This window comes from Marmota monax, unplaced genomic scaffold (genome assembly GCF_021218885.2).
Source record: "Marmota monax isolate L192 unplaced genomic scaffold, Marmota_monax_Labrador192_F-V1.1 WCK01_AAM20220418_F8-fsc00004, whole genome shotgun sequence".
Lineage (NCBI taxonomy): Eukaryota > Metazoa > Chordata > Mammalia > Rodentia > Sciuridae > Marmota > Marmota monax.
The window spans coordinates 11,378,495-11,403,571 of NW_026692881.1; the positions used below are offsets into that span (position 1 = coordinate 11,378,495).

Here is a 25,077-nt window from a genome sequence, read left to right on the forward strand (position 1 = left end):
TCATCATATCCCAATAATCTTCAATAAAAGTAAAATGTGATTTTTTTTTCAGAAAACATGGAAGTCCAATCAACCTTGGACTAGGAAGATAAGAGCAGACTAAATGAAGACATGAAGAAACAAAAAAGAGCTGAACAATAACTGGAACTAAATACCCCTTCTCAGAAACTGTAAACAAACTTATTAGCTCAACTGACCAAGAACAAAAAAAGAGAAGACACCAATGACTAAACGCAGAAATGATAACTGGGATTTAACTACTGATTTTGCAGAAATAAAAAAGGTGAAGTGAGATTACCATAAAATACGGTGCAACAACAACTGAGAAAATCTGGATACATGGAAAAGCACCAGGAAACACAAATTACCAAAGTTGATTCAAGGTCAAGATAGAAAAAGTGACAATCGCAAGAAGTAAAGATATTGAATTCACAATCAAGAACATCTATTAAGAAAGATGTGGGACCATATGAGTATACTTGTGAATTCTATCAGTCTACTCTTTCTCATTACACACAACTATTGATATGATCCAACCTATCTGAGATTCACTCTTCTGTCCATCACTGCAAATATTTTAAGATCTATTTCAATATGAAGAACATGCAGGTAGTCCATCTAAGATAAGCTATTCATTCCCAAGCTCCCAAACACCATGTGCAGGATGAGCTCTATCTTCATGTAATGACATGATGTTTTATGTTTTGTTTTTGGTACCAGGATTGAACTTAGGGGCACTTTACCACTGAGCCACATCCCCAGTTCTATTTTGTATTTTATTTAGAGAAAGGGTCTCACTGATTGCTTAGTGCCTCATTTTTGCTGAGGCTGGCTTTGAATTACTGATCCTCTTCCCTCAGCCTCCAGATTATAGGCATGCACCTCCGTGCGCAGCCATATTTTGTGCATTCTAACTTGGTTGGGTATTATTGTGTCTCTATAGCTATGTTCATACTTTGATTTCTGCATTTGCTATTGGTATCCTCTCTTCTTGTTATTGAGTCAGTCTAACAGATGTTCTATGGGTTAACTCTTGAAAGAATTGTGTTTGCAGTCAATTTATCCTTGGCTAAATTATTTTTATCTAAATAATATGTTCAAGAAATTCAATTTAGCCACATGGTGGTACATGCCTGTAATCCTAATGACTCAGGAGGATTACAAGTTCAAAGCTAACAACTTAGGCCCTAAGCAACTTAGAGAAACTCTGTCTCAAAAACAAAACAAACAAGCAACAGCAACAAAAAACAACAACAACAAAAAACTGGGATATGGCTCAGTGGTTAAGCATCCCTGGGTAATCCCTGGTACTGAGAGAGAGAGAGAGAGAGAGAGAGAGAGAGAGAGAGAGAGAGAGAGAGAGAGAGAAATTTTATGTTTTCCATGATACCTCATGGAGATTCATGCATATCTATGAAAAAACTACTTGTTAATCATATTGTCCTGAACTTTTCAGCATCCCTGGAAAATACACAACTGTTTAAAGACCCACAACATGCTCAAGCAATGAAACAACTGAGCTGAGGTTCACACTTTACCGTCTCCATTTTTATCAGGAAATAATCAATGAAGTCTCGAGGATTGTTAACATCAAGTGATTCTTCATGTTCTTTTACTTTCTCCAAAAGATAATTTTGCATACATTTTACATTTTTAAAAAGAATGTTATGACTCCCTGGAAGACAATCGATGAGAGCCGGGAAAGTATTGTAGATCTGTAAGAGAAAACAACAACATACTTAAAAACAATAGTGAAGGAACATGCATGCACCATGTAACAAGCCCTGGTAAGAAACAAAAATTATGTCTATTTATTTATTTATTTTGGCTTTTGCCAAGAATTGGTGCCCCATCTGCTGAGGTTGCTCCAACTTTCTACACTCAAATCCTGGGTAGCAGCTGCAGATGCTTCCTATCTTAAGATTCCAGAGTCTAGTAGTGGTGGTGGAAGGCAGAGTAGAGCAGCAGAGTTGGGTCTCATCGTCCAAAGCTAGTTTGGCACCTGGCATATTCCACCCAACCACCACCCACCACCTTGTTCACACTCTAGGTTCTCTGCCCTCCTCTGTGGAGTTGGAGGCCAGAAGACCATGAAAACATATCTTTGTTCCTCTTCCATGTTCCTTGGTCAGGAAACTGCTACCAAACCAGAGAGATGCCACCTTCCCAGAGCCAATGCTGTTGTCATTTTTAATTGGTTGATTTTATTAGATAAAAGTATACTTTATCCATGAAAAAAAAGCATCATGGAAAGCTCAGAAATTCTTGGGATTCTGGGAAGGGAAATTTCCCACTTCTTCCTCCCACCTCCCTGGCATCACTGTGGAGGAAGAAACAAGAAGTTTATCTGATCTAGAAGGAAAGAAGGGCAGGCAGTGTCTCTCTCCTCTGGGGCTGCCTGGCCTCCAGATGGTCAGTTCTCACCTACCTTCGGGTTCCTTGCCCAAGTCCCCTGTGGAATGCAGGCATGGTACTGTGGCAGGCACTAAAGGGCATGTCAGCTGGTAAAGACAGGTGGTGGTGGCAGCAACAGAGGGAAGAAAATGAGGAAGAGGGAAAAGAGTGGAGAGGGAAGAAAGGAAAGGGGGGCAAGAAGGAAGAAAGCCAAAGAGGTGGGGCAGCACCAAAGGTAGAGTAGGGGATTGGGAGATGGTATACACTCACTAGGTTTCCATCAACTCTTGTCTCGGAGTGTGTCTCTGTGCCCTTCAATTTCTTTATACTTTCTCAGTATTCCCATTAGAACAACCCTAGCCCCCACAGTAGGATCTTACTGTCATCCCGGTCATTCAAACAGAAGGCAGAGAAGGACCATTACTGAATGAGGGCTTGGTACTCCAGAGCATGGTAGAGGGACACGTGGGGAGAGGTGGCCCACTGGGCCCCTGCCAAGAACTGTTTGTACCTGGTGTACTGAGTGAAGGAGGTTTGGAAAGAGCTAAGATAGTGCCTGGGAAAACGGGTCTTGATGCTTGGTATGCAGCTCAAGGTGCTCAGGTGATGAGGATGAACTATACTGCTTCGAGGACCAACTGGTCTATTCCTTCCAGCTACTGGAGGTCACTGGTCTCGCCCACATCCAGCATAGGCAGTGGAAATGGGGTTCCCCTCAATGAAATGGGCTGGCTGAGAAATAAAAGCTAAGAAAAATAGAACAACGAAAAAAACCCCACAGAACACAGAAAGTAGTTTCAAAAGTACGGGCAGGATGGGCAAGTTGATCAGATGGATTGAGCTTATAGACCATGGCAAAATGAAGTCCGTGCCAGCTTTACTTATATTGAGAAACATTAAAGGCCTTCCATAGAACGTTCTTTACCAATAAAGGTTAAAGGCGGGCTGTTCCATTTCTAACATGTTACAACCATCTCTGGAGCTCCTATGGGGGAACTTTCCTAGCAGAGCAGAGATAAAAGTGATAAAGGTCATATGCATTGGGCAATCTAGTTCCATAGGAGAGCCATGGATAGTGCCCAAATCTAAATCTCCCTGGCTTCATGCTGAGAGAAGATCCTCAAGTATTTCACTGATGGCTTTCCACATATTCCCCCTTCTTATTTTGCAAATGTAAATGATGAGCTTTATTTCAAGTTCCTGGGTTCTTGTACTGAGGGTGCAACAACCTATTATCACAATAGAAAAGAGAATTAGTAGCAAACATATCATTCCAATAATATACCATGTAGAATGGTTTAACATGTTTCCAAGATGGGAGCCATTTAATTTATAAAGTATTTGATCAGCTAGAGATGCTGGGCCCATGAGACTGATCATGCTTTTTTAAGTATACTGGGTGCTCTGATGTATAACCATGAGGTTTTAAGCTATTATTATTGTTATGCCAAACATCCATCAGATAATTTATAATTTTTTCCAAATTTCATTGGGAAATATGAAATTTTGACTGTAGTAATACAGGCCTACTTATATTTAGCATGGCACTTAAGCACTAGTTTGAATTTGAGAGTAGAAAGCTTATTATTGATATCTATAATAGCTTTTAGAACAATCAATTTAGTTGTAAACTCTTATTAATACTTACCTGATTGCATAGGACTTTAGAAATATTTTGAGCCAACTTATTAAGAAAATGAACTTAGTTAGATAACATTTTTTACAATTTACAGGATATCTATTATCCGTTTTTTATTTCTATATATCCAATAATTAAAACATAAGAGGATTAAATATAGGCTCATAGGCCACAGCAGGAACCCTCTTTTTGGTTCCTGCCTATAAAGTTAGATATGGGGCCATTTTTAAGATGGAGAAAATGAGGCAGTAATTAAAAGCCAGAGATCTTTTCAAATATCATCTTCCCTGAAGGTTAGAATATTATCAATGAAATTTTCAGGGGTCATAAATCGTGAGAGAATGAATTATGTCCATAAATATAGTGAATATGAAGACAGATATAAGCCTGAAAGAATACACTAAGATATATAGGACCCAAATTTTCATCAAATAAGAAATGACTATTATAAATCCAAATGCGAATTATTGATCTTTCTAGTGTAACATCAGTTGGTTTGCCAGGCTTTAATTTGGCCTTGATTATATGGCTGTAAATAATACCCAAACAATAGGGAATAATCTAAATCATACAGATTTTTAAAGAATCAAAATAATAGTATATCTAACCTTATTTTTATATTTTGAAAATTGTTTTAGATAACTCAATTATAATTCTAACTTCTTAGATATTTTACCAAATGAAATATGGTTGTTTGCAAATTTAAGAAGTAGAAGTGAAACACATTTAATGGCAGTATTTCCATGTTAAGCCTTCTTGGCTTTAGACTTTTTATAGGAAGTGGCATCTTGATGATTGCCTTTTATCAATTTTTGAAGGTTAACTCAAAACTTATTTATCACTATTAGAGATTTTATGTTGCACTGGCAAAGCATTTGTATATCATATTAGTTTAGGAAAGATGCCAAATTCTGTTTTCGAATGATTGAGGCAGTAAAATATTGGTGGATATTCTGTGGAAATAACTGGTTTGTTATGAGAAAATTTGATTTCAACAATCATTCTATTTTTTTTAGTTGTAGGTGGATACAATGCCTTTATTTTTATTTATTTATTATTATGTGGTGCTGAGGATCAAACCCAGTGCCTCATCCACATTAGGCAAGTACTCTACCACTAAGCCACAACCTCAGCCCAACAATCATTCTATTTTAACAACTGTCCAGACATATAAATACAATATTAAGTTCTAAGGACCAGTATGAATGGTTGGTCTAGGTCCCTCCTATGTTGTTCTTTCCTCAAAAGTTACCATTAAATAGCCAATATGTTCATTATGGGACCAACATATAGTTAGGTTCCTACTGTAGCCAGTATGGTTAAATCTAGTCACATGGATGGGTGTAATATGAATATATATATATATATATATATATATATATATATATATATAACCACCCATCTATGAGTATCATTAATAAATACTGGGATGGATTATCCTGTCCACATTGTAAGGTACATTAGAGGTGGACTTGAGGAATAGGTCTATAGAAGTCTCTATAGATTTCACTTTTGTGATAGCTCACAAGGTCTACATAGCTATAAACACTGTGGTTGAAGATTTACCTTCTTGTATCAGGTTTTTCAGCCATTTCCAAGATGGCCAGTTTAGAGTCTACCCTTTGAAATCTGAATTATCCCATTGTTCCATGTGTTGCTCAGCAGTAGTAAGACTTTTAGTATTAAAATTTAAAGTAATTTTTAAAATAACTTTGTGAAATTTAGCAGGGACATGTAGGGTTCTGTTTTTCCCCCTTTTAAATTTAAAATTGAAGAAAAAAATGGATATAAGAGTATCATTAGTCTTAATTGTAGATAGTGACCTAGTATAGTCCTATGAATCACCCTAACTTTAAATGAACATGGATGGGTATCTGAACTTGGAATGATGTGAGAGGCAGAGTTTTAACTTATGAGAGGTGGCTTCTATAAAGGTATAAAAGATATAAATAGACATCTTCTTGGAATGAAAAATACATATGTTTAGTGAGCATAGGAAATTTTTTTTATTTATTACTAATAACGAAAAATGAAATAGAAGAATGAATAGACTTTTACTTACCAATTTAGGAAAAATTTGTTATAATAAAATCTAATGTTGATCTAAGTATGAGGAATCAGTACTTTAAATATTGATGAGTAAAAGTGAAACAGTAGTATTGTTTAAGACAGCGATTTAATAAATTATTTAGTAAAATTTAGAAACTAATATGGCAATGATATCTCAAGGGACTTATGCTAAAACAATATTTATGTATAAAGATATAGCTGTATGAATATTTTTAATAATTTTGATTTTAAGGTAGTAAGATTAACTCAAGTGTTTAACATAAGATTTTGGAAAAAGGAACTATATGATAAAAAATTTGACATTAAACTCACATTGTTAAAGAGCATTAACTATGTATAATTTAAAATGATTTTATAAGTTTTGAAAATATTAAAATGATCCTATATTTATATAAAATATGTATATCTATATGTATAGAGAAGAGTTTAGAAGGCTAAGTACTAAATATTAACCGTAGTTCTCTACGGACAGTAGAATTTTGTGAGATTTTTATATGTACCCTCTTAATTTTTGTAACAATGGGTCTCTTGGCAAAAGTTAGGTAAGGTGTTTTAATCTTGAAATTAATCTCAGTTTTTCATATAAATTTCAGTCTATAAACTTTGGTATATAATCCTTTGGGTCAATATAAACTAGTTGACACATTTTAATGTTATATCTAGAATATGAAATAGACAAATTAAGAGAACCTTTAATCCCTTCTTGAGACAAGGTCTTAAAACATTTTTATATTTTATAATGTTACCCTTTAAATAAGTTAGTGTCTCTCAATTGTCTTTTAAAAATATAGATAAGTTTATTTCCTAGTGTAGAGAGTAACATATAAGCTATATATTATATAATCATAGAAGAATAAATCATATGTTTAGATTTCTAATTATTTTGTTATTATTGTATGAGTCGGAAGAGACCATTATAAAAACTTTAGTCTGTAGAGCATCAGTTTAGAAAATTGTTCTCTTAAACCCATACTTTAAGGATTTATATATTTAGGAAACAGAGATATAATTGATATATAAGAATTAGTAATAATTATCATAATTATCCTGATGCTTTTAAATCAATTAAATTTAGCTTTCAAAGAGAAATTTGAAACTTGGAACTCAAGATGGTATTTGAAAACATTTACCATTCAATCAAAAATGTATGAATCTTAATTTCTTAAAAATTAGCGCTTTTTCACAATCTTTAAAAAATATTTATTTTTTAGTTGTAGTTGGACACAATATGTTTATTTTCTTTATTTATATGTGGTGCTGAGGATCGAACCCAGGGCCTCGCACATGCTAGGCAAATACTCTACCTTTGAGCCACAAACCCAGCCCAAAATTAGCTCTTTTTTAAATAATAAAATTTTCTAGGCATAAGAGATTAATTTGTATTTTGATTTACATTAGCATAGTAATATTTGATCATAGGAAAAAGGCTTAAATAACTTTAATTGACTGTCTCATGTACTTATAACCAAGTTAGTTACATATAAACTTTTCCATCTATTCAAATATCACCTATTTAGATCTTTCTGTATGTAATTTCTCTTTCTATTATTAAAGCCTTTAATACTTAAAGACCTTTTTTCCCAGAAATATTTTCTTTCTTCTTTTAGGTCTGTCTAATTTTTCTTTCCTCTCTGTAGAAGCATTTCTTTCTTTCCTCTAGGATTCTTCTTTTTGGACACATTTTGAAACAATTCTTGTAAATCTTTGAATCTAGATAAATTATTGTATTTTAATAAGAAGAAATATTTTAATGGAAATGTAGCCAGAGTTTTTGGACACCTTTGTACTAAGAATTATATATGTTTACCATTTTATGAAAACATAAACAATAGGAGTTAAGATTACTTATTGTTATCATCTTAACCTTATTAGTCAATAAATATCTCTTGAAATAGGCATTTATATAATGAATTAAATTATCCTCGACTTTATCTTTAGCTGTAAAAGGCGGGCAGTGGGTAAATGTACATAGTAATATGAGTTATATTTCCTGTTGAAGAAAAACTGTGAGAAGCAAATAGACACAATGTTAATTATCCTATAAATTAAAAATTATGTAGATTATTTAACCAGCTGGAAAAAATATGTATTAAGAATGAAGACATTGTTTATTTTTGTTTAATTACCCACTTTGAATTGAATCTTATTAAATCACGTGATTTAAAAGTATTTTGATCCATTTTTATTTTACTTTAAATATTATGAGTGCACTTTTTATCTATGTAAACTTTGTCATTATGTAACGCAGTTAAAAATAGAAATCTTGTGCGTATGTGTAGAAATCAGAAGATTTAAAAATCTGGTAATCACCAAAACATATAAGATATTTCAGATATTGCAGATGTCAGCATTGTATTTTCATAATTGTCAGATTTATTCCCAATAACATCCGTGAAGAAAAAAATAATAATCAAGAAGCTTTATTAGAATTATTATTGTTAGAACAAGTTTTTACAACTCTTCCTTAGTAGTGTAGCTATAGAGAGAATAGGAAATGAAGTTCCTTGGACAAACCTGTTATTGGGATTAGGATTAGTTTATGTAACTCAGCATGGCTGGGGTGGGGAGTTAAACACAAGGCTGCTATTAAAGACACAGGGATTTGTTGGCTTGGAATTTGAAAAAACTTTTTTCGTTAGCGAGCATTTCTTTGGAAAAAATGAAAGAACATTTTGTAGCTGGGCTTTCCTCTTTAAGGAGCAGCATGCAACACGCAGGCTTGGCAAAGCTGGAGGGCAGGCCTGGAAGGCACCCCCAGCCATGGTGGGAGGTACTGAGAGAAAGCCTGAGAAAGCCTTCCTGGCCTGCGGGAGGCGGGGCTTGGAAGAAGCCGGTGCAGAAAATATTTGCCACGTCGCTGCCGCCTGTCCTGAGCTGTCCGCCTGTGCCTTCCATGTGTCCCGAAATCTCGCCTGCAGCTCTGGGTTCCCACCCTGCGCGCTGGCCTGTCTTGAGTGCTTTCCATGTTTGTCCATCTGAAGTTAGAATATTTGTAGTACTGGCTGGACCCCACCGGCCAGGGCGACCACGTTGGCCCCAGGCGCCACCAAGCCAAGAGCTGCAGCAGCCATGGCCGCTGCCTTTGCCAACGCTGCGGTTAGGTGTTTCTGGCTCCCTCCCCAGGGCTGGTGCAGCGGCTGTTCCGCCGGCCTGCCTCATTCATGGCTTCTGAGTCTGTGGCCCATTTCTTCTATGGACAGATTTCTCCCTGTCTGCGGGCTGGCATATGGACTTTTTAAAAATGTCTTTTCCCTTTTGTTTTATTATTGTTTTCAGAATTGCAAAACAGATTTCTTTCTCGGAAGAAAAAGAGTTCTCCGTGTTTAACGTCCCATGATAAAAACTTTCCCCTCTCCTCTCTCCTTGTACTAATCCACAATATGATAACCCATAATATCCACAAGAGTGCTTTTTCTGCAAGAGAGGGCCAAACTCCCACTAGTTATCTTTCAATTCCACACCATGGGGGTCCCAGTTCCAGGCGCCAGTTCTCGCCTGCATCCTGTGCAGGTAATGGAAATGGGGGTCTCCTTGGTGGAATGGGCTGGCTGAGAAATAAAAGCTAAGAAAAATAGAACGACAAAAACAAAACAAAACAAAACAAAAAACAGAACACAGAAAGTAGGTCGGGGGAGCTGATCAGAGGGATTGAGTTTATGGATATACTATGGCAAAATGGAGCCAGTGCCTACTCTATTTATATTGAGAAACATCAAGTCTACCATAGATTATTCTTTACCAAAACAGGTCAAAGCTGGGCCATTCAGTTCGTAACAGGTTACTCCCATCTCCAGAGCTACTATGGGTGATCTTCCTAGCAGAGTGGAGATAAAGATCATGTGCATTGGGTAATCTATTGCATGGGAGCGCCATGGATAATTCCCAAAGCCAAACCTAAATCTCCCTGGCTTCATGCTCAGAGAAGATCCTCATGTATTTCACGGATGGCTTCACACACACTGGTGGGGCCAAACTACTGGTCCTGTTGGCTTTCCAGGGCTGACTTAACCACAGACCTGGTGGGTCTGTTTCTCTCCCAGCCAATGTAGGTGGGATTCCAGAGCCACCTGTTCCTCTATGTCCTCATTCATGGCCTCTGAGTCTGTGGCCCATTTCTTGTTGTCTAAGATTTGCTGTTCAATCCCTGATTCCTCCACTCTCCAGTGCTTTTACAGCATTCTTCAGGGACTGCTCTGCGAACCCTGGTTTGAATGATGGCAGGCCAGGCCCCACCCCAATGGTGGCCTTGTTAGGATTCACCACTGAATTACAGTGGATATTCTGATGATAGTTGAAATGGATGGGTTCATTCTCATTTTGATGGTTAAGTGCTGTGCTATACTGTACAGCTCCCTAGACGGTTGTACATGACTGCTCTGACCTGCATCACAATGTGGTTGCCAAGACAGCTATTTTTCCACTTCTAGTTGGAAAAGTAGTTAGCATTCTTCATCAGGTAGTCCACACAGTGCATGTCTACAACTTCCTTCAAGTCTTGGTCTCCACCTACCTTGTGAGCTACAGTCTGAAATAGGGCCTTCTTCCTTCATCAGCTTGATGTTGAAGCCTTTCTTATCCTGTGGGACCTTTTCAAACCAAAGCTTCTGCTGCAGGGTCCGTGGCTTCCTTGGGTGCTGAAGCTGCTTTATCCATCTTCACTGTTGTAGCCTTCCGCGATCTCCTTGGGGTCTGTTCTACCCCATCAACTGCACCAACACTGGTGCTTGACATCAGAGCTTGCTGTGCATGGCCCAAAGTAGCAGCCATCCATGCCCACATCCACTGTGTCACCCAGAGCACTGCCGTGACCACCTTGGCCCCCAGAAAGAGGTGGTGATGCCTGTTGTGGCCAAGGACCTGCCACTGCACAGGGCAGCACGACCAGCACCCAGCAGTGTAGAGCACTGGGAGGTTTCATTAGGGGTCCTTGGGATGGTGGTGAAGCCCAGAAGGACCGCTATGACACATGGGTTGCTGTTGCTACCAACCCATTTCCACATCCTCCACACCTCAGTGACTCCTTAATGGGGTGAGGTAGAAAGGCAGTGACTTCTTCTTCTTTTTTTTTTTTTCCTAAGTTGCTTAGGGCCTCACTGCATTGCCCAGGCTACCTCCAATTTTGGATCCTACTGCCTCAGCCTCCCCAGTTGCTGAGATTGCAAGCCTGTCTTGAATGTAATTTTTATTGTAATCATGAACAAATTCTCTACACTTATAGAATGATTGATGAGAGAACCTTAGGACCAGAGAATTAAAAAAATGATAACTATTTTCTAAATTCTTAAGTTACTCCTCTTCTATAAAGGCAATTTTTAAAAGATATTCTACATAATTTTTTCCACAACTAAAAAATATAAGAAGACCGTATTAACATGATTCACATTTTGTATTGCTACAAATGACATTAAGGGATTTGGGGTTATCTTATGGAGAACATAAAGCTCAGACATGGGATGAGTGTTTCAGAAATGGAAGGAGCTCAAAGAAACTGAGAAGCTCAGTTGTCCATGAGAGTGGTTGAGCAACTTGTAAAGATTACTCACATATTAATTCAGTAGAGTATAGGACATGTCAATTTAGCACAGGGTGAGATTATGAGTTTTATGATTCACATACCATAAAACCAACCATTTTGTCATCCCTAACCCAGTGATCCTTTTAGCTAGGATGGCAAACACCCCTCCATGAACTCAGTGATTTCTCTAAGTTTCTTTGGCCCTAATATTCTCCTGCCTTAAAGATATCCTCTTCCTGTGTTGAGATATTCCTGCCAGGTATGTGAAAGCTCTCTAAGTGTAGATTATAGGGCAGGTCTTGTGGGCAATGGAAACTTTCAAAATGTACCAGGATGTCCACTGAAAGACATGGTCATCCTTTGGGCAGTCATCAAAGTCCTTATAGAATCAGAGCTTCTCAGGTTTACTAGGATATCCATGGGATAATGGACTAACAGACTTGAAAGCAAGCCATAGATGTGCACCTTCATTTTCCTGAGTGTTGAATAAGGAACTCAAGCACCTTTCCAAGATATTCATACATGATGCTCTAGGCAGGACAGTGGAGTCCAAACAATTAACTTCACCTCACAGTCATATATAATTTTGGATATATCTGGAAAAAAACATAAAGCAAACAAACAAACAAAAAAAATAAAATGAACTACAAGTGTTTTCTTAGGAAGAAAGTAACTTGTCCTTACCTGAATCCACTGGGAGCCTAGAATCCTGAAAATTTCATTTAGCCTTTGCAACAAGTCGAGAAAACATGGATCATTATAGTCATAACGATTATGAAAAATAATGGTGTTGATAACATTGCAGACAGCAGAGCTCAGGTTGAAGGTGGGATCACAGGGTGAGCCTAAAGAATTAGATATGAAACATTACTCAGCATTAAAAGAGAATAAAATCATGTCATTTGCAGGTAAATGGATGGAGTTGGAGAATATAATGCTAAGTAAAGTAAGCCAATCTCAAAAACTCAAAGTCCGAATATTTTCTTTGATGTAAGAATGCTGACTTATAATGGTGATGGGGTGGGTAGCATGGGAGGAATGGAGGAACTTTAGATAGGGCCAAGGGGAGGGAGGGAAATGGAGGAGGCAAGGGGGCAGGAGTGATGGTGGAATGAGTTAGACATCATTACCCTAAGTACATGTGTAAGACACGAATGGTGTAAAAATGCTTTATGTACAATCAGTGACTTGAAAAATTGGGCTCTATGTGTGCAATATGAAATGCATTGCATTCTGCCTTGGTGTATAACAAATTAGAATAATTAAATAATTTAATAAAAAAGAATTAGATATGATATGAAAATGCCATTAAAATATAAACCTAAAACACTATGTCTTTGTTAACAGATAAACATACTTCAGAAATTTTCAGCACTATTATACCTGCAAATTCCCCTAAGAGCAAAATAGAATGCATTAAGCCAGCACATCACCTATATCTGAAACCTAAGCTGGCCATTGTAGCCTAGCTACTTAAGTACGAGAGTTTATTATATTCAATCCACATCCCTTGCTTTTACTTATACCCATTAAATTCAAGGGTTCTGCTATTTTGAAAATTATTTCTCACATAATAATTCAAGTATTCATACACAAATAACGCTAATTTAGGTATTTTAAGCAATATTTTATCTACCCATCATCTGGCAGGAAAATATTTATAGGAATTAAAACAAAGCATTACTTTTACCTTAAACCTGAGTTAACTTTGGAAACTTAGATTGTTAAATAATGGAGTTTAATATGCTCAATTCTCATTCACTGCTTTTACCTATATCCCATTAACCCCAGGAATTTACTTGCTAATGGCAAAGACTATGTTAATCATCATAATTTGAGTATTCAGAGCAGAATAAACTTGTGTCTATAAAGTCTTTACACAGTACAGCACTGAGGTAAAAAGGGAGAGTATATTGAGTACCTGGAAACTTTTTGTATGTAATGAGTGGCTGAAAGAATCATGTGGTGAACCAGTAGAGAAGAACGAAAAGGAGACTATGGATGAGTTCATACCTTGGAAGGAAATAATGTGAAAAGGAGATTGTAATATCAAAAATAAATACAAAGAATGAAAATCCATCTCTGCCAAGAGTTTTGACTACCTCAGTGAAAAATAAGCCTTTTTTTTTTAAAGTAGGTTTTTTTTCTCTTGTTTTTTTAACCTTTTTTCTTTGTTCTTTTATCCTCACCATTTTCCATTTTAATATTTTTTCTTTAAATTTTAACTTTTTAACACTTTTTTCAAACATCATTTAATCACATTATATTATCTTTTACTCTTTTCCATTATGCAAGACTCTGTGTTTGTGTACATGGGCATATGTGTGTAGATGAGTGTCTTCTCATTGCATTGATAGATTTGAAAAAAAATATATGTATGTTTATGTAACTTTAATTTCAAATTAATTACTTTCTCCTGCACTTGTTTCTTATTTAGCCTTGATTTGACTCAATTGGGGTATAACTATATGAGGGTTAGGATTGTTTTGATCTTACATTGACTGGTTTGTTCACACCTTGGTTCTTGTCCCTCTTATCATCCCTTCTTCACTATCTTCTCCCACTAACAATCGAATTTTCCTGTTGCTACTTTCTTTCTTTTTTTATTACTGTTATTTTTTTCTTTGTACCCTACATCAACTACCCACCTCCTGCATCTCCTCTGATCACTTTTTAAAATATTTAAAACTTTTTTTCACCTTCCTATCTCATTTTCTTTTTCCCTAAGAATCTGGAATCCTACTGAATGCTAGAATTATATAGTTTATATAATTCTAACCCCATTTATGTTGTAATTATTAATACAAGAAAGATAACTATACATGAAAGAACATGGATTGCATAGTAGACACCTGCTGTTGAATGCTCACTCTAGTTCACAGCTTTTTACTGTATGTATTAATGTTAAATGCTGACCCCACCATTCCCATGTAGGTGGCAGTTAGTGTCAAAGTAGACATTGGACATTTATCTTAGGGCTGCCTCTCTGTTGGTGACATTAGTGTTAATCTTGGATCTCCTTCTCTCTAAGAGGGACTAGAAAGTGATTGGAACAATTCAAGATCAGAGTTGAGATCCTGATGCTGAAAAATACATACAACTAGCCCAAGCAGCAGTGAATCTCAATCCACAAGTGATCTAGCCCCACCTGAGCCTTATCATTAGTTCAAATCACATAATTGGGGAGACAAAAGCCCTAAACCAACAACCATGTCCCATGGAGGAACAACCAGAGGGGAACTCCAGATCCCACTCCTTGAGTTATATATATATATATATATATATATATATATATATATATATCAGAGAAAAATCTCAGAACAAGAAAGATAACTATACATGAAAGAACATGCTTATAAAATAGGAAGGGGAATTCATCTCAATTGATTCAAAACTCTTAAGACTTCTGAAAACATAAGGTAACAGGAAAACAAATCCTACCTCCCCTCCAAAATACACAATTTCCTATCAAAGAATCCTGCATAAGTGGATGAAATTCCACAGTAAAATTTTAAAAAACTGACTATTAAAATGTTCAATGAACTTTAGACCAATATCTCTGATGAACATTGGTCTAATTGATGCAAAAATTATCAATAAAATTCTGGCAAATTGCATACAAAAAAGTATTTAAAAAATAGTGCATCGTGATCAAGTGGAGTTCATTCCAGGGATGCAAGTTTTGTTCAACATACAGAAATTAATAAATATAATTCATTACATCAATAGAATTAAAGATAAGAGTCATGATTATATCAATTGATGCAGAGAAAGCATTTGACCAAATACAGCACCCTTTCCGGTTCAAAACACTAGAAAAACTAGGGATAGTAGGAACATTCTTCAACATTGTAAAAGCTATCAATGCTGAACCCAAGGCAAAAAACATTCTAAATGAAGAAAAATTAGAAGTATTCCTCTAAGAACTGGAACAAGACAGGAATACCTCTTGCACCACTTCTATTCAATGTAGTCCTTGAAATTCTAGTCAGAGCAATTAGACAGATAAAAAAAATTAAAATTTAAAAATGGTGGAATGTGATGGACATTATCCTAGGTACATTAATAGGAAAAGAACTCAAACTATCATTATTTGTTGATGTATATGATTCTATACTTATAGAGTACAAAAATTTCCACCAGAAAACTTTTAGAATTAATAAAGGTATTCAGCAAAGTAGCAGGATATAAAATTAATACCTAAAAAAAAATGAATTTCTATATATCAGTGATGAATCCTCTGAGAGAGAAATTAGGAAAACTACCCCATTCACAATAGCCACAAAACAAAACAAAAAAACCCTTGGCAATCAACTTAACAAAAAAGATGAAAGACCTCTACAATGAAAACTATAGAACACTAAAGAAAGAAATTGAAGAAGACCTTAGAAAATGAAAATATCTTCCTTGCTCTTGGATAGGCAAAATTAATATTGTTAAAATGGCCAACTACCCAAAGTGCTATACAGATTCAATGCAATTCCAATTAAAATCCCAACAACATTCCTCATAGAAATAGAAAAAGCAATCATGAAAGTCATTTGAAAAAATAAGAGACCCAGAATAGCCAAAGTAATTTTTAGCAAGAAGAGTGAACCAGGAGGCATCACAATACCAGACCTTAATCTGTACTACAAAGGTATAGTAATAAAAATGACATGGTATTGACACCAAAATAGACATGTAGATCAATGACACAGAATAGAAGACATAGAGACAAACCCACATAAATACAGTTACCTCACACTAGAAAAAAGGAGCTAAACATATACATTGGAGAAAAATAGCCTCTTCAACAAATGATGCTGGGAGAACTGGAAATCCACACAGCAAAATGAAAGAAACCCCCTATCTCTCACCATGTACATAACTCAACTCAAAGTGGATCAAGGACTTAGGAATTAGACCAGAGACCCTTACCCTAAAATAAGAAAATGTAGGCCTGAATCTTCATCATGTCAGATTAGGTCCCGACTTCCTTAACAAGACTCATAAAGCATAAGAAATAAAATCAAGAATCAATAAATGGGATGGATTCAAACTAAAAAGCTTCTTCTCAGCAAAAGAAACAATCAATGAGGTGAGGAGAGAGCCTACATTTTGGGAGTAAATTTTTGCCACACACCCATCAAATAGAGCACTAATCTCCAGGATATATAAAGAACTCAAAAAACTTAACACCAAAAAAACCAAACAACCGAATCAATAAATGGGCTACAAATATATTAAAAAATGTTCAACATCTCCAGTAACTAGAGAAATGCAAATCAAAACTACTCTAAGATTTCATCTCACTCCAATCAGAATGGCAGCTATCAAGAATACAAACAACAATAAGTGTTGGCTAGGATGTGGGGGGAAAATACATTGCTGGTGGCACTGCAAATTGGTACAACCACTCTGGAAAGCAGTATGGAGATTCCTTGGAAAACTTGGAATGGTACCACCATTTGAACCAGCTATCCCACTCCTCAGTCTATACACAAAGGACTTAAAAATAGCATATTACAGGGACACAGCCACATCAATGTTTATAGCAGCTCAATTCACAGTAGCTAAGCTGTGAAAGCTACCTAGATTCCCTTAAACAGATGAGTGGATAAAGAAACTGAGGTACATATACACAATGGAATATTACTCAGCATTAAAAGAGAACAAAATTATGGCATTTGCAGGTAAGTAAGCCAATCCCAAAAAAACAAAGGCCAAATATTTTCTCTGATAAGTGGATGTTTATCCATAATGGGGATGGGAGACATGGAAAAAATGGAGAAACTTTGATTGTGCAAGGGGGAGGGGGGATTTGGGGGACAGGAAAAATGGTGGAATGTGATGGACATTATCCTAGGTACATGTATGACTGCACATATGGTATGAGGTCACATCATGTACAGAGAAATGAAAAGTGCTGCAATTGTGTACAATGAATCAAAATACATTCTGCTGTCATATATACCTAATTAAAATAAATAAATAAATAATAAAAAATATTCAATGAACTAAAAGAATATATGAGGAATTAATAGAGAAATTCAGAGATGAAAGATCATTTTATAAAAGAGTTATTGAAAAGAAACCAATGAATACTCCTGGAAATGAAAGACACAATGAATAGAATTAAAAATTCACCTGAAACCATCATCAACAGATTTGATTTTGTAGAAATTAGACCTTCACTCTTAAAGACAGAATTTAAGGCCTTGCAGACAGCGTATATGAATTTGAGTATATAGTATGAAACAAATGCGCAAAAATGATAAAATGTGATCAGAATACATAAGAACTCTTGGACAATATCAAGAGAACAAACCTGAGAGTCATTGGGCTAGCAGAGAACACGAGGATACAGTCTAAAGGCATTAAGAACAATTTCAATATTATAACCCAAAACTTCCCCATCAGAAAGAACATAGACATCCACATTCAGAATGCAAACAGTACCTCAAATAGACCAGATTACAAAAGATGTTCTCCAAGACACATCATAATCAAAATGCCTAACATAGAAAATAAGGAAGTGTTAAATGCAGAATGAATTTAACAAAATGATGCTCTGTTCATATGTAAATATAACACAGGGCATTCCATCATCATGTGTGTGTATAAAGCACAAATCAAAATAAATAAACAAGCAAGAGGAAGATCTGTAGAGTAAAATGAGAATAGGGTTTGGAGAAGTGAAGGGAAAGCGGATGTGAATGAAGACTGAAATGGAATGTATGTGCGACTTTTTAAAAATGAACTTAACTGTATGGTGTATAACTGTAATTTTTGTATTAAAGAATTTAAAGCATCCAATACAAAAATGTGAAATTGTGGCTGAGGTTGTGGCTCAGCAGTAGAGCGTTCATCTAGTACATGCGAGGCACTGGGTTAGATCCTCAGCAACACATAAAAATAAATAAAATAAAGGTATATTGTGTCTAACTACAACTAAAAAAATTTTAAAAATGTGAAATTGATGAATAAATTTTTTTTTGGATTTAAAGTTTAAAAAATGCTTAGGAACTATCTGTCTATTGTCTCTAACAGAACTTCAAATTTGATTTAGTTGGACAAAGATGAGTTTTGTGAATGATTAGACATCATCCTATATAGAATTCTCAAAAGAATCGTATGTAAAATAAATTTGAAAACCTTCTCATCACATAGGCCAAACCATATCACACATAATGCAATCAAATTAAATTATCAGAAAAGTTTCCTTTTCTGGAGGAATCTCTGCAGTGAAATTGGCATGATCAAATGGCTAACATGCTTTACTTGTGGGAGTTCACAAATTTATATCGACAGACTCTAAATAAAGGAGACTTGAATTAAAAGCATTCTGAATTAAAAGTAAGACATCTCAACAATAGTTAACTTGATAAGGTAGCTGCTTGAATGACAGTGTCTTTTAAACATTACAGGGATATAAGCTTTTAGAAAAAGTGTTGTTTTAGCCAAGGAGGTAGAAAGAATTTGAGGAGTCTTGTGGATTAGTATGTGTGCATATATGCATCATACACAGGTAAAATTTTTTGTTTTTTTTCACTACTGACAATGCAGGTCAGTCATATGTGTACACATACATTGGTAAAAAAATACTCTACCTCTCTGGTTGAAATCATCTCTTCTCCCCATGGGGTCACAACTAGGGATCATACTATAAGATCTCATTCAGCCTGAAACACTTGCAAGGAGGTCAATGAAAACAGTAATCTGTTAAGGTTGATGACATAAAGAGGCACCCACCATTGTTTTTTTTCAACTCTTCCACAAGGCAGCGGGCTTCCTCTTGAATTCTGTCCTCAATGCTCCTCTTCCCCATGCCCAAATACCTCAGGCTCATGAGGGAGAAGTGCCTTGTTTCTTTCCATGTTTTTCCATTGCTGAAAGCTATTCCTATAAGGAGGATAAACAGATGGGAGAGAGATTCCGTCCAGGCAGAGGAAAGTCACATTGTGAACGGACAAACTCTGCCTGAGGAGCTATTCTGGTCTGTTCAAAACATCCTCCTCACCCCCATGACTACTGCCCAACACACATATGTGCACACCCATGTGCATTCACACACTTACCAAGGCCTTTATTACATCTTTCGAAAATTGGGATAGAGTCTCTTCCAGCAAATTCCTCCCCATTATCAACCAGGGCTTCCTTCACAGCTTCATATCCATGCAACACCACAGTGGGCTTCATGCCCAAATACAGAGTGAACACAGGCCCATAGACTTTTGACAACTGAAAGTGAGAAAGAATACGAAAATATTAGCAAAATAAATAATAATTTATGAACATATCATGTCTGATTCTTACGGTTGTTACTATTGTAATTAATATGTTTGTTCTATGACACATTGGTGCAAATATTTTAAAATTTCCCATACAAAGGTGATAGTGATTATAATAACTGTCACTTAGAGGTGGTTTATGATATGCCATTCAATTGCCACACAATTTGTACACATATTATAATTAATTCTCACATCAACATTTTCAGCAGGCATATTTGCCCTATTTTACAAAGAAATGTAATTCTTTGTGAAAGAGAATTCCAAATTAATTTCTAGTGCCTCAAAGCTAATATAAAAGAGACATAAATTAGAACCTCTGCCTATTCAACACCTGATATTTGAGCAATTTATTTTATCTGAATACACAACATGAATTTAATACCCAACAAACAGACTGCATCAGGATCACCTGCAAAACTCTTCTCAACAATATTCTGACTCAATAGTCCCGTGGTGAGCACCAGAAATCTACAGTTTTAAATAAATCTATATGATCCTTCTTCCAAGCTCCATTTAGACTCTACTCCTGCCACAAATTCAGAGAGTGAGACTACATAGGTAGCACCAGGACATGCAGCAGCTACTGGAAGAGCCATTTCTTCTACTCTCCTACATTCTTGACCCCAGACAAATGATTTGTGTAGAAACCCCAAAGATGCTGATATCATCAATTGGGCCCTAACTCATTGCTCGTTTCTTTTATTCTTTATGGTATTCCAGACCCACAGTTATTTCCTTGACTTTGCCCAAAAATAGATTCTTCAGAGAAGTTCTATATTTATGATAATCCTGAACTAAACACAGGGCTAATATGGTCCATGATTTATTTAATGAACTCTCTACTCATAAGCACTCTCTTAGCATTGACCTTCAGGCAAAAATCACTCCAAATGGCTGTACAAGAAAAAAGAAGCATTCACTACTTTTTCCAGTTAGTGATCTTGATTCGACTGGACAAGGATCTAAATGTTTCTGTAGTTACAAAAGTCATTACTTTGTTGGGCAATATCTGACTATGACAAACTGGAAAAAGCAATAAGTACATCAGAGCTTGTGTTGCATGTAGTATTTTGCTTTAAAGTTATCTAGTAAAATACTGTACATCCAAAAATATATTTTATGGTTAAGTGGGCGATGATTTACTGCCTTTTGCAAGCCACTGAAGGAGCATAAAACATACTTACCTCTGCTAAGGATTTGTTCACATCCTTAAAATCTATCTGCAGGGCATTCCCAATAATTGGTAGAGGAGTGGGACCAGGAGGGAGCTTCCTTCTCCCAGATGTGGGTCTCCAGAGTGAAATGAGAAGCAGACAGGGGAGAAGGAGCACCAGCACCACAATGGGATCCATTGAAGTCTTTCTTCTTACTGAGACAACTGTGAACTCTGATAATTCAATAATGCTTTCTAATAATTCAACTTGTAACTCTTTGACCTATGAGGGGCCGTTCACCTAGGTGGACTTTAATCTTCTAAGTAATCTTTCTCTCAATGACTGGGATAAAAATAAAATGTTCTCTAGTGATGTTCTCTTTTTTTCCAGTCCCCATGCAGGTGATAGTGCTTTAAATGTACTAGGTTGGTAACCCGTGAGCAACAATTAAAAAAAAAATAGCCCACTTGCTTTCAATATGCATTCATCACTGAGAAAATTTAAAATTAAGTTTTGATGCATGAAAATAAAATTAACTTTGGATTCTTAGAGTAATAACCAGTTGGGAATTTATGACTTGGGTTAGTTTGGAATATTATTTGAATTGGGTGAAGATTATATTTTGCTATTAAACACTGGGAAACTTTTTCTCGGTAATAGAAGGCTTTCAAGTATTTAATATGCTACTTACAGAATCATTTCTCCACAAAGCACCAAATACCTAACATGATTCATATATTTTAAATCACCAAACATCAAATTATTATCTAAAGTTGCACAGTCTTCAACATTAAATAATTAGAAAGATAGACATTATTATTGTTTAAATTTCCAAATGGAAAATTAGAGACATTGTGAGCTGGGATCGGAATGAGTGGCTTGGATGATCACATGGTACATATACTATGGCTTCACCACAGCCCAGGAAGAGTAATTTAGAAAAACAAAGCAAACCCTGTAAAATATTAGTTTCTGTGGAAGTTCATCACACTGACTCTGTTCGTAAAGCACAGGCTTCCCATCAAATAGGAGCTCCTAATTTGACTTCAGGTGAGTAGGACCAGAGGTGCTTAAGTGAGGAAATTAAAGGTTGCCTTTTCCTCTGCCCATCACTGCAGAGATGAAACCTGCTCAGCAGAAATGTGGCAAGAGCCAACCTCAGGAAAATGAGTGGGGAGCACGAAGAACCATGGCTTCCCACTTCCCTGTCACCTCCAGACAAGCTGTTTCAGTTGTTTTGCATTTGTCATTGTCAGAAATAAAAAAATGAAATGATGCACTTCAGTGAAGGGAAATTATAGACGGAACTACAGTTGTGGGGGTAATAGATGATGAAAGTGAGAAAGGAATTAAACCCAAAGTGCAAACCAACACCACTTGCAGACCTGAAGGGGAGGCAGCTTTGAGTCATAAGACGTCTTCCATGATTTCTGGAATGATGTGTGTTACCAGATCACTGAGATTGATGCTTACTCAAAGGCATGTTTTGCAAAATGCTTTGCAATCATATTTTATCTAAATTGGTTAGTATGGTCACTTCTGAGCTGTTCTTAAGAAAGACTGTTATGTAATCTTTTGTTATTCATGTTTGTAGGGGAACTGACAGTTCACAAAAAAAATTTTCACATCTCTCAAACTCCTTGTCTAAAGAAAATTATTCTCACTGTAGAGCTGAGGAACCTGGGTCTTGGAGATGCAGTGCCTTGGCCATTGAAGGTAGGAATTGGGATTGAAGGTAGGAAAGCTGTTGCTGGAATTCATGGCACCTATATCTTGTATCCTTCCCTTTGAGAAGACACTCCTTATATGTTGTTGGTAGAAAAATTATAAAATTATAAAATCATTGTGCAGAATGAAATGAAGGCTCCTTCATATGTGTGCATAGAAATAGAACATGAGAACTGGATTTATCATAAGACCCAATCATTCCAGTTCTGAATAAATACCCTAAGAAAATGGAAACAGAATGCTGAAGAGATGTCTTTGCTGCAAGCCCATGTTTATTTCGGTGCTATTCACAATAGCTAAGACAATGAATCAACTTAGGTGCTCATAATCAGTTGAATGATTTAAAAAAATGTGGTGTATATACATAGTGAACTATTATCCAGCCAAAAAAGGAGAATGAAATAATGTCTTTGCAGCAAAATGAATGGAGCTGGAATATATTATGTTATCTGAAATTACAAGGACACAGAAAAAATAAATACATGTTCTCCTATATGTGGAAGCTAAATAAAGTCAATTTGTAGAATAAATGTTAAATAGTGGTTAGTTGAGGCTGGAAAAGGCCTGGGGACATATTTAAAGAGAATATAAATTTGATGAAAGCATGTCATATGTGTGCATAGAAATAGAACATTGTGATAGCAATGCACATATGTACAATTCATGTGTTAATCAAAAATTTAAAGAATGTATATTAAAAAGAAAAGAGGCATTGACTTCTATGTGGGTCTCAAACAATTTCTGTTTGTATCCAAAGTTCAATATTTTGTAATTCAGACTAAAAAGTGGACTTTGAAGATAAACATGAATTTTATTAATAATTACTGAAAATATTGATTGATTCAGAGGTCAGAAAAGTTTGGTTGTATAACCTTTAAAATTTCATTGATTGGCTTTTTTAAGGGGTGTGTTGGAGATGGTAGGAATGGAGTGGAAAGGGAGGTACTGAGGAAAGAGATTAACCAAATTATATTGTGTGCATGTACAAATACATAAAAAATGAATTCCACTATGATGTTTAATTATAATTCCCAGATAAAAAATTAAAATAACTTTGGTGATCCCCAATCATGGTGAATACTTTATCCAGGGAAAAATAAAAAGTCAATTTGCTGCCTGACCCACAGAGCCCTGAACCCTAAAGAATCACATTAACTTATTTTGTATAAAGTAAACTCAGTTGGTCTTTCTAAAGCAATCCCTTTATTCTTTGAAATATGTGTATCCCTGCTTAGTTCATACTTTCTGTTTCCCAATGAGGCTTCTGATAATCCTTCCTTTAAAAGCATAAAAAAATCATAGATAGTTTAAGAATAGAAGGGATCTCTGCAGTCATTTTGTTTAAAATTTCCTTTTATTTTAAGGAATGAGCGATTGGTGTTTCAATGGGATAAAGTACCACCAATTCAGCAAGGTAAGACTTTCTCTCAATCCTGGTTTTCCTGCTCCTGACTTCTCATTTCCCTCGGCATAGAAATCACAAAGGGATTTCTCTCACCCTGTCTTGATACTTAGGAGGGTATCAGCAGTAAACCCTTAAGATTCATAGGGTATGAAAACCTCATCTTTGCTTGAGTTGTAGATTAGAACTTTTTTATTAATTTTAGTTTCACAGTAAAACTAACTGGATATTCTGCAGTTTCCACAAGCATTCTGTGCACATCAACTCACATCTCTCACAATCAGCCACCCTCAGGAGTGTGGTTCATTGGATACAATCAAATCAACATTGATAGATCATAGATTACATAAGGTGCACTCTATGTACTGTATATTCTACAGCTTTTATTTAAGATATAATGGCATGTATCTATTATTGTACAATAATGCAGAATGGTTTCAGTGCCCAAAGAATCCCAAATCCTTTGTGTCCTGCCTATTCATCCCTCCCTTCTCCATAAACCATGGTAACATTTTTAGAATTACTAAAATTGTACATTTTTCAATATGTTATAGAATTGGAATGGATTCTTTAACTTAGTAATATGTATAAAGTTCCTGCATATTTTTTTCATGTCTTGATGTTTCACTTTACTTTAACACCAAATAGGATTGCCTTGCATATATGTATCTCAGTTTGTTTATGCATTAACCTGTTGAAGGACTTCTTGGTTCCATCCAGTTTTTGGCCAGAATGAATAAAAACCATACCTGTGTGCAGTTTTTTGCATGGATCTGTTTTTTTTTTTTTGATAAATACCAAGGAGCACGATTGATGGAGCACATGATATGTTACAATATTAAAAAAAAAAAAGACTGGGCACGGTGGTGCATGCCTGTAATCCCAGCAGCTAGGGAGGC

General features: G+C 35.9%; 1 protein-coding gene and 1 pseudogene across 3 annotated transcripts in view; both read right to left on the bottom strand.

Annotated features, from left to right (window-relative positions):
• LOC124096539 (cytochrome P450 2C19) overlaps positions 1 to 21,306 on the bottom strand; it is a 33,985-nt gene extending 12,679 nt beyond the window's left edge. For 2 of the 3 annotated variants that reach the window (XM_046450486.2, XM_046450487.2), the window contains exons 1-5: positions 21,079 to 21,306; positions 19,679 to 19,841; positions 19,353 to 19,502; positions 12,303 to 12,463; positions 1,539 to 1,715 (exon numbers count right to left, since the gene is read on the bottom strand). In XM_046450486.2, the coding sequence (XP_046306442.1) occupies positions 1,539 to 1,715; positions 12,303 to 12,463; positions 19,353 to 19,502; positions 19,679 to 19,841; positions 21,079 to 21,246 (819 nt within the window). In that variant the 5' untranslated portion in view covers positions 21,247 to 21,306. The remainder of the gene's footprint in view (positions 1 to 1,538; positions 1,716 to 12,302; positions 12,464 to 19,352; positions 19,503 to 19,678; positions 19,842 to 21,078) is intronic. The other variant, XM_046450485.2, reaches the window with a different exon arrangement.
• LOC124096320 (OTU domain-containing protein 5-like) lies at positions 8,508 to 11,734 on the bottom strand (annotated as a pseudogene).
• Positions 21,307 to 25,077: the final 3,771 nt, after the last annotated feature.